General features: G+C 47.4%; 1 protein-coding gene across 1 annotated transcript; it reads right to left on the reverse strand.

Moving 5' to 3' along the window:
* Nucleotides 1-356: 356 nt before the first annotated feature.
* Nucleotides 357-9,742, reverse strand: LOC149768682 (uncharacterized). The gene is made up of 3 exons (XM_089924792.1): nucleotides 7,972-9,742; nucleotides 1,284-2,907; nucleotides 357-585 (listed from the first exon to the last, which is right to left on the reverse strand). The coding sequence occupies exons 1-3, from the start codon at nucleotides 9,740-9,742 to the stop codon at nucleotides 357-359; spliced, it is 3,624 nt and encodes a 1,207-aa protein (XP_089780918.1).
* Nucleotides 9,743-10,482: the final 740 nt, after the last annotated feature.

A 10,482-nucleotide genomic window follows, 5' to 3' on the forward strand; every position in this document is an offset into this window, starting at 1 on the left:
AATCATAAAGTTTTTGTAGGGGGTCATTTGTGATTAAATAACACAGCTATCAAATCGCTGACGTACAGCAGGATGTTGCGTTGATTTCCAGTCCCTTCTGCCATCTGCGGCCTGGCAGCCGGTACGGAGCAAATGAGAATTTTTTTCTTTTGGCAAACTGGATATATATATTACACCATGTATAGATACATCTATACAGTATTTAAAAATTCGGGAGGGTCATGCAGTTTTATAATAAACTTTTAGAGTAAATAAAGCTCATCGATTCTGAACTTACATTTCCAAATAAATATTTAATAATGAGCAAAGTAGGCTTTTACCATTCTGTCTATTTCTCGATACAACTCTAGATTCTATCAAATCTGCGAAGATTGGATGTTTCCATGCGTGCAAATCATGATGCAGGTGAATGGCATTATATCGTAATTCTCATGACGTAGGCACTTGGAGTGGTTAGCAATTGATATGAGATGTCTGGGCTCTTGCACCTCAATTCCCTTTGGGTCCATGGTAAGGTGCAGCGATACATCCTGGTAGGTATGGATGTCTATCATCAGCCCAAACAAGTCAGCCAGGCTAAGAACCCTGAGGCACCGATAGTGAAATAATTTACTCTACAATAGGTGAGCGCCGAAAATGATAGGGATAAGTAAAATTTTAGACATCATGTAACAGTTTGTTAGCGTAATTATATATTATCACTATTATTTTTTATATTAGCACGATATTGTTAGAATAATTTTAGAAATCACGTAACAATTTATATTAGCGAGTATTATTTTTTATTAATATAATCCTATATTAGCTAATATTTTTTTGTATAAAGTCTATATACAAGTATATATAATTCTTGAGATGTATTAAATACACAGAAATATCAAAATAAAATCACTTTTTTTTCACTTATCTTTTTTTTTAATAAATATTTCAACAGCCGATAGAATCTATATTTCAATACCTAAAAGGAAGGTATACTATTATCTTCAATCTTAAGATAACTTGAAACATGCTGAATAGGGGTAAGAGAAACAGAAGAAAGCCAATAATCAGAAAGAATAAAGATATTTGGAGCAAGCCTAATAGACCTTCTTCTGCTTTCCCTTGACGGCCTATTAACCTTGGTGGCTTAGGTCTGCTCTCGTGATTGGAGTGCTGCTGGTGTTTTTGGGGTCCCCTCTGGCATGGGAAACGTGCTGAGCTTTTTTTTTTTTTTGGTTAAAACGGCAATTCATGTAACTCTAACGTGAGTACATCCTGCCAAATCAGAAGAAAGTAAAAGATACAAATGTGGCGGTAGCTCCACTGTGGATGTCCAGTGGAGCTCCCCGGAATGTCGTGCGACATGGGAGGCGACCCAGTCAGCAGCCCTGTTCGCCTCCCGGAAAACGTGCATAGCCTGAAACTCGTCCATCTCCATCGCCAATATGCGAGTCTCCCGAATAAGCGGATGTCCATCTCCATACCTATCAGCACCCCGGATCCAGTCTATGACAATGGAAGAATCCCCCTCAAGGTACACCCGGCCAGCCCCGAGCACCCGTCTCGCATAGGAAATGCCCGCCCAAGCTGCCCACAGCTCTGCCCCAACAACCGTGAGCCCCGTCGTGCCCCTGCCTCCTGCTGCCACCAACCTCCCAAAATGGTCCCGGATAACAAATCCAGCCCCTCCCGACCTCCTGTCCGTCGCTACACTACCATCAAAATTCACTTTAAGATAACCAAGAGGTGGGGGTACCCAAGCCACAATGGCAAACCTGGGCGCTAAAACAGCACTGTGGGTGCCCCAGATGTCCCTAGTCATCCCAAGTGAAGGCTCGCCAGAACAAGAGAAGACCTCCCCAGCCTGAAGCACAGCTCTCTCTACCACCATCCTCGCCGAGAGCCTCCTGCCCTCGAACAAACGAGCATTCCGGTCCAACCAGATATGGTAGGCCAGGTATGCCCTAATGATTCCCTCCTCCACCAGCCTAGGGCTCCGAACCGTGGCCCGCAGTAACTGAATGAAATCCTGTGTCGTCCCTACGGAGTGGGGAATAGTCACAGGAGACGACCTCCATATCTCTCTAGCCCTAGGACACTGCAGAAGCACATGCCGAATGGTCTCCTCGGTATCCGGGCACACCTCACACTCCTGAGGGACCCTCATGCCCCGCCTGACTAGCACACTCCTGGTAGGAAGGCATCCCCAAGCCACCTTCCAGATGAAGAGCGCCACCCGTGGATGAATCCGCATCCTCCAAATCCAGCCTCCCTCCATCCGTCTAGCCGACTCCCTACTGAAAAGGGCATATAGATCTCTCGCTCGCACCTGTGATCGGCCCGACGGCACCCATACCAACCTGTCAGACTCCCCCTGGAACGGCACCGGAAGACCCAAAATCATCTCAGCCAGCTGCGCCCCAAACACCTCTCGTACCAGCCCCTCCCTCCATCCACCCTCGCCTGGATCCAACAAGTCACTGACCCTCTGGCCCTCAAGTCTCACCGAGTCCACCAGGGTCGGCATACGGCTGATCGGCACAGCAGTCAACCAACAATCCTCCAAGACATCGATGGAACGACCGTCACCAATAGCCCATCTGATCTCCGATAGAACCCTCCCTGCTCTGGCACACATCTTCCGCCACACCAGAGAATGGCGACGACCAGCTCTCACACCAGCAACCAAAACCCCATACTTGGCCCTCATCAGAGAGGACCACATACTGTCCGGCTCCATGACATACCTAGCGGCATGACGAGCCACTAAAGCCTCCCTCTGGACCAACAGAGACTGCATCCCCAGACCTCCGGATCTAGTAGGCTGGCACACCACCTCCCAAGCCAACAAATGAATGCCACCCCTACCGCCTTGTCTCCCCCAGATGAAATTCCTGACTAGCTGCTCAATGGACCTCAAGGCTGACACTGGAATAAAAGCATGGGAAAGCAGATAAATGGGAATCGAAGAGAGTACCGACCGAGCCAAAGTGACCCTCCCCATCATGGATAGTGAGTGCATCTCAGACTTGGCCATATTGGAGAGGATAGGATGAACAAAATGGATAAAGATGGGCTTCTCGGCTCATTGACTTCCGAGTCATATCCAGTTTGCGAGTCCTGTCTTCAAGAAAAAATGGCTAGACTGCCCTTTGTAGGACATGGGGAGAGGACCACTAAAGTACTTACCCTAATACATACAGATGTATGTGGCCCATTCGATGTGCTAGCCAGGGGACGTTATTCTTACTTCATTACCTTTACCGATGATTATTCACGGTATGGGTATGTGTATCTTATGAGACACAAGTCTGAATCCTTTGAAAAGTTCAAAGAGTTCAAGAATGAAGTAGAAAAACAAACTGGAAAACCTCTTAAGGCTCTTCGATCAGATCGAGGAGGAGAATACCTTAGTGGGGAATTCCGGGACTATCTCAAAGAAAACGGCATAGTCTCACAATGGACACCTCCGGGTACACCTCAACTCAACGGGGTGTCAGAGAGGAGGAATCGGACCCTGTTGGACATGGTCAGGTCCATGATGAGCTTCACTGATTTACCTATGTTCCTTTGGGGAGATGCCTTACTCACAGCGATTTATTTATTGAATAGAGTTCCCTCTAAATCCGTTCCTACCACACCGTATGAGATATGGCATGGTAAGAAACCAAGTCTGGGTCATCTCAAGATTTGGGGATGTCCGGCCCATGTCAAGAGACTACAGGCGGACAAGTTAGAGGCTAGGACCATAAGTGCTCGTTTTATAGGATATCCTAAAGAGTCATTAGGATACAATTTTTACGTCTCAGAGGATCACAATGTGTTTGTGAGCCGTCATGCCATCTTCTTGGAAAATCAGTTTATCCTTGATAGAGGCAGTGGGAGGAAAATTGAGCTTGAAGAGAAAGTCTGTGAAAAGCAACGAGTCATGGATCCTATTGAACCCATTCATACAGAGCCAGTACACGATGTCCCTCGACCACTTCGTAGATCTAGTAGGGTCTCCCATCCTCCCGATAGATACTTAGGTATACTAGAAGAGGATACCGAGGAAATTTTCCTAGTGGGAGATAGGGATCACATACAGGATCCCAAAACCTACAACGAGGCGATATCTGATATCGATTCCGAGAAATGGCTGGAAGCTATGAAGTCAGAGTTAGACTCCATGCGTTCCAACCAAGTCTGGACCTTAGTAGATCTACCAGAAGGTATTGTACCTATTGGATGCAAATGGATCTACAAAAGGAAGATAGGTTCGGATGGAGAGGTAGAGACCTATAAGGCAAGGCTTGTGGCGAAAGGGTATAGTCAGCGCGAAGGCATTGACTATCAGGAGACCTTTTCACCTGTTGCCATGCTAAAATCCATCCGAACATTGCTTGCCATTGCAGCATTTCATGATTATGAAATTTGGCAGATGGATGTGAAAACTGCTTTCCTGAATGGATATCTTGATGAAGATATCTATATGGAACAGCCTTTGGGTTTCACTTCCAGTGATGGAGATCACAAGGTCTGCAAGCTGCAAAGGTCCATCTATGGACTAAAGCAAGCATCTCGGAGTTGGAACACTCGTTTCGATGACGCAATCAAAACGTTTGATTTCATCAAAAACGAAGAGGAACCGTGTGTTTACAAAAAGGTTAGTGGGAGTGCTGTCGTTTTTCTCGTACTGTACGTAGATGACATTCTCCTAATAGTGAATGATATTCCCATACTAACCTCGGTTAAGGTCTGGTTGTCAAAAGAATTCTCCATGAAAGACCTTGGGGAAGCATCCTATATTTTGGGAATAAAGGTCTATAGAGATAGATCTAAAAGGATGCTTAGCCTGTCACAGAAAATGTACATAGAGGAGGTGCTGAAGAGGTTCAGCATGGAAAACTCCAAGAGGGGTCTCTCACCCCTAAGGCATGGAATTCATCTCTCCAAGAAGATGTGCCCCAACACATCTGAAGAGATTCAACGCATGAGCAAGATTCCTTATGCATCGGCAATAGGAAGCCTCATGTATGCCATGCTATGTACACGACCTGATATAGCTCTTGCTGTGAGTGTCACAAGCAGATATCAGTCAAATCCAGGTGAAGAACACTGGACAGCTGTGAAGAATATTCTTAAGTACTTGAGAAGAACTAAAGATTTATTCTTGGTTTTTGGAGGATCATCAGAGTTAAAGGTAGAAGGGTACACAGATTCAGACTTCATGACTGATGTCGATGACAGGAAGTCAACATCTGGATACGTGTTCTTGTGCAATGGTGGTGCGGTGAATTGGAAGAGTTCTAAACAACCGATCATTGCTGATTCTACTATGGAAGCTGAATACATCGCCGCCTCTGAAGCTGCTAAGGAAGGCTTCTGGTTCAAGAAATTCATTGCAGAGTTGGATGTGATGACATCAGATGCCATGACACTCTACTGCGATAATAATGGCGCCATAGCCCTTGCTAAGGAGCCAAGGTCTCATCAGAAGTCTAAGCATATAGAGCGGCGCTTTCACCTCATACGCGACTATGTGGAGAAGAAATATGTAGAGGTGCAGAGAGTAGACTCCGCGGATAACGTGGCAGACCCGTTCACTAAGCAGCTGAGTCAGCAAAAGACAGAAGCCCACCTTGAGAAGATGGGCCTAAGATATATGACCAATTGGCTTTAGTGCAAGTGGGAGATTGTTAGATGTATGCCCTAGAAGCCAATTTGGCTGACACATTGTTGATTCTAGGGACATAATTTTGTACTTGACTATTTATTATTGAATAAATAAAAGGCATCTTTTCATTCATATTGTTTATGTGTCTATGAATCGTCCAAGAAATTAATAAGATGATGATACATATTCTCAAGAGTTGAGAATTTGAGCCATGTATCATTGGTGATTAATTTCTAAATGCTCCTGATCAATGGATCATCACGAGGACGGTGATCGATCCGATCAGTGCACAGATCACTTTCCTTCTGGATGGACGAGACTTGAGTCCACAGTGTAGGGACACTGAAGTGATAGTGCAGGTGCTTGTTAGAGAACAAGGGTACTGAGCGTGACCAAGACAAGAAGTCACTTGGATGTCTATCCACTCGTCAGTGACTTGCTTGATGTTGCAGTAGTGTGACTGGTCCTTTGACCTGCGGTGCTTCGGCTACTCACAGTGAGGTTATTGTAGTTTGACTGCACACATACATGGTCTCTAGCCATATGGGTCCATGCAGTGTAGATTGGCTGCAGTAGGTTCACTGTAGGAGTAGGGTATGCACCTATAAGGCATCTATCGACCTTGATAGAAAAGGAGTGATCCTATGTGATTTGTTAGACTGAGTTCTAAGACCTTGGCCAGGGCAGTAATATAAAGTGAAAAAGAGTTTTCCACTATCGAACTCAAGTCGAACAAATCTTGACATATGACAGACGATGGGGTTTGACGAGTTGTCCATGACCTCCGTCCTGTAGGGATCCACGATAGTAGGACTGTATCACATGTTAACTGCACCTAGAGGTTCATCATTCCATTCTGCTGGGTAGCCACTACATGCTGCTAGGTGTCACTGGTGGATGGTGGGACTCATAGGGATTATCTTGATGATCGATAAACCCTAATGAGTTGAGTTGGAATCGTTCCAACCCATTGAAAGGAGTTTTCAATGATATTGAGATAGAGATCACAATATATCTCACTACCAGTCAGAATAGAACCTATGGGGTCACACACACTAGAAGTATTGACCGATCCGATGGTTGAAATCGTGATTAGGAATCACATGTAATCAATTTGATTGATAAGAAGTTGAAGAAAGGAACAAAGGGAATTAATTAATTGGACTTGAAACAAGAGTCCTACTTCGGGTAGGATTCCTAGAGTCCTAATTGGATTAGGACTGGGAATCCTAGTTGGAGTAGGACTGGGATTCCTACAATCCTAATGAGATTAGGAGTTTTGAATTAAAATTGGATTCCTACTTGGAGTAGGATTCCTAGAGTCCTAATCGGATTAGGACTTCGGATTCAAATAGAGTCCTAATTGGATTAGGACTAAAATTAAACAAATCCTAATTGGATTAGGATTCCTTAAGTCCTAATTAATTAATAATCTAATGAATCAACATGACTCCTAATTGGATTAGGATTGAAGAGTTCAATTGAGTCATGATTCATCCAAGTCCTAATTGGATTAGGACTAGCATAGTTGAACCCAAAATTGGCTAATCCTAATTAGATTAGGATGAAACCATGAGAGAGGCACCTAATCCTCTTTGGAAGAGGATTAGGTTAACCAACTAAGGGGGGCATCAGCCCCTCTCCAATTGCTTAGGGCGACAAGAAGAGAGAAGGTGGCCGGCGCTCCAAAGAAGGAAGGCTGTCAAGGGCTCCTAACTTGTAGGAGCCCTTGATGCTTATAAAAAGGGACCTAGGGCCGGCGCCCTAGGTGTGAGCTCTCTTCCTCCTCTTGCTGCCGCCACCAGCCCCTCTCCTCTCTGGGTTCAGCCGCAAGCAAAGGGAGAGCAAAGTCCAAGCATTGGGATCATCCTCTTCCTCCAAACCTTCTTCCAACGCAAGGAAAAGAAAGAAGGCTGCAGAAGCTGTGTTCTTCTTCCTTGAGTTCCTTCTTCCTCTTCCTCCTCTCAAGCACAATCAAGGGTTGATTGAAAGAGAGGAGATCAGCCATCAAAAGCTATCTCTGCAAGGGAGCTAGCACCCCGGTGAGATAGAGAGCTTGGATCGGATCCTGCTTCGTGTGGATACCCGTAGAGGCCGGACGTTTGAACGACTTCAAGCGAACCCTCTTCCAAAACCACGAATTCAGATTTGCGGTGATCATCTACCCACGCAAGGTGAAGATTTGATCTTCCTAATAGTTTTAAAAGTTTTAAATCTTACCTAATTATGAAAGGTCTCGAAACAACGTTCATGCGATGAGCGTCGAACCCGTGCATGCCGATTCCGCTGCCATCTGAAAATTTTTGAAATATCAGCGGCATGGGCGGGTTCCCAACAGGCCCGCTCCATATCAAGCTTGACTCCCATCAAGCTTCTCCTCATCGGGGCCCTCTCCAAGTCAAACATGAACTCCTGAGCAATCATGATATTGTCGGATATGCTCCGACCTCCTATAAAAGCTCCCTGCTCCGGACTAATCAGCCTCGGTAGAATGCCCCGCATCCTAGTGGCGAGGATCTTCGCCGTAGCCTTGTACATAGTGGTGCACAGGCTAATCGGTCGAAAGTGCCCCGGCTCCGAAGCATCCCGCCGCTTCGGTATAAGGGTAATGAACGTACGCTGCCAGTCCGCTGACATCGCTGCTGTAGTGAAGAACTGTTGTATGGCCGCCGTCACATCCTGCCCCACTATCAACCAGTACCTCCGAAAGAACAGTGGTGGAAATCCATCCGGCCCTGGCGCCTTATCCCCGTCAAGGGACCAGATCGCCTCCCGAATCTCCTCCACCGAAACTGGCCCGATCAATGCTGCAGTCTCCTCCTCCGACACCCTCGTCGCCGGCATCACCATCTCCCCCCGGCCCCCCTCTCCTGACTGCTCTGTCCACCTCGCTCTGAAAAAACACTCCACAATCCTTCGGATCATAGCAGGGTCATCTGACATCTGGCCATCCTCACTCCTAATAGATCTAATCCTGTTCTGGTTTCTCCTGATCAGCGTAGCCTGATGAAAAAATTTTGTGTTTCGATCCCCCTCTAAGATCCACTGTACCCTGGACTTCTGTCTCCATAGTGTCTCCTGCTGTCGAAGAAGGGAATCATGTAAAGCCAAATGAGATCTCAGATCCCCCACCTCCTCCTCTGATAGCCCCCCCCTCTGTGCCTCCCGAGTCTGTAAAAAAGAAATGGCCTCCTCCTCCTCCTCAGTCCTCCTGAAGATGTTCCCCACTTCTTCCCGATTCCACCTTTTCAGCCTCCTCCTGGTCAACTCTAGCCTGCGGGACACCCTGTACATGGCATCACCCCTAACCGGGGATCTCCATGCCTCCCTCACCATCTCCCAAGACCTAGGGTAGCTGAGCCAAATCTTTTCAAACCTGAAAGGGGAACAAACTGGGATCTGTGCCTCGGTACTCACCAACAATGGACAATGGTCCGAAGCTATCCTCGGCAAATGTCTGACATGATAATCTGGAAAGCACTGAACCCACCAAGCTGTGGCACAAGCTCTGTCTAATCTCTCCCAGACACGGGCCCGCCCCTGCTGATTGTTGCACCATGTATACCTTGGACCCGAGAAGGCCAAGTCAATCAATCCGTTGGTTGAGATAAAGTCCTGAAATTCTTTGATCTTCTTATTGAGGGAAAATGGATTCCCCCCCATCTTCTCCTGAGAGTCCACAATGCAGTTGAAATCACCAGCTATCAACATGGGATGACCGTGACTAATCATCTGAGAGGCCTCCTCCCACAGGGCCCTCCTGACTCTATAGTCAGTGCTGGCATAAACAGCTGAAAAAACCCAAGGTCTCCTATCACCCTCCGAAATCACCATGATCACCTCTTGATTGCTAACATTGAAACAATCCAAGGTACAACACCCCAAACCCCACACTACTATTAAACCACCCGACAAACCTTGAGAGTCCACAGCATAGAACCCCCACGATCTCGGAATCACCCTTCTAGCCTTCTGTACACTACCACCACAAAGCCGGGTCTCAAGAAGAATGCAAACATCTGGGTTGTGTTGTTGCACCAACCTGCGAAATGCCGGGGCAAATGATGGTTTCCCCGCGCCACGACAATTCCACAGTAAGATCTTCATAAATCACCCTTCGGTCCGGCACAGCCCGCACCTCCGGAGCTGTTACTTTCCCCTGCATCCACTTCCATACATTCTGCACCTCCAAGAGAATTAGGACTCACTCCCTTTGCCGAGGCCATTAATTGATGCAAAACTTGGAGGTGCTGACCACCACTATTGATTTGTGCCATATGGCACGGACTCGCCGATGTACCCGTGCCATGCTCAACCTGCTTCCCTCCACAGCTGGATAAATCCTCCCCAGTCCCATTAACAGCAATCTTCCTTATCACAGAGGTGCAATCAGGTTCGCTGCTCCCCTGTGCCATTTGGCACGCCTGTAGCACCATCGGCTCCCTGGCCTTCATCGTCACAGCCAACCCATCTCCCCGTTCAGAATCACCACCGATGCCGTCCTCACCACTAGCCTGCCCCGCCTGTGTCACCCCCGGTTGTAACTCCGGCGGCAGCACACCACCTAGCTCCGGCAGGCCCACCCCCACTGATAGCGACCGGAGCAAACGGCAACCCGTGCTCACGGCTGGCTCACACCTCTGATCGACTTCAGTCCCCGTGGGATGCTCCTTCACCATAGGAGGACGACCTCGCACCGGAGCTAAAGGCGGAGGTGAACTCTGGCTCCTCCAGCGAAAACCAGCCGCCGGCCGCCGCGCCTTCGCCCGAGCGAGCTCCTTCCCCCCAGCTGGAGACGATGAAACCCCCACGGCACGGTCCGCAGCATGTTCAAACCTGGGAGGACT

Source organism: Phoenix dactylifera, chromosome 1, assembly GCF_051530095.1.
Source record: "Phoenix dactylifera cultivar Ajwa chromosome 1, Ajwa_hap1_PhDact_Kaust_v1.1, whole genome shotgun sequence".
Taxonomy (NCBI): Eukaryota; Viridiplantae; Streptophyta; class Magnoliopsida; order Arecales; family Arecaceae; genus Phoenix; species Phoenix dactylifera.

Coding starts and splice junctions, on each gene's coding strand:
- LOC149768682 (XM_089924792.1), bottom strand. CDS start 9,742: ATGAAGATCTTACTGTGGAATTGTCGTGGCGCGGGGAAACCATCATTT. Junction 2,908..7,971: donor GCTTGATATGGAGCGGGCCT/GTTGGGAACCCG, acceptor CTTTTATTCCAG/TGTCAGCCTTGAGGTCCATT. Junction 586..1,283: donor GTGGAGCTACCGCCACATTT/GTATCTTTTACT, acceptor TCGGTGCCTCAG/GGTTCTTAGCCTGGCTGACT.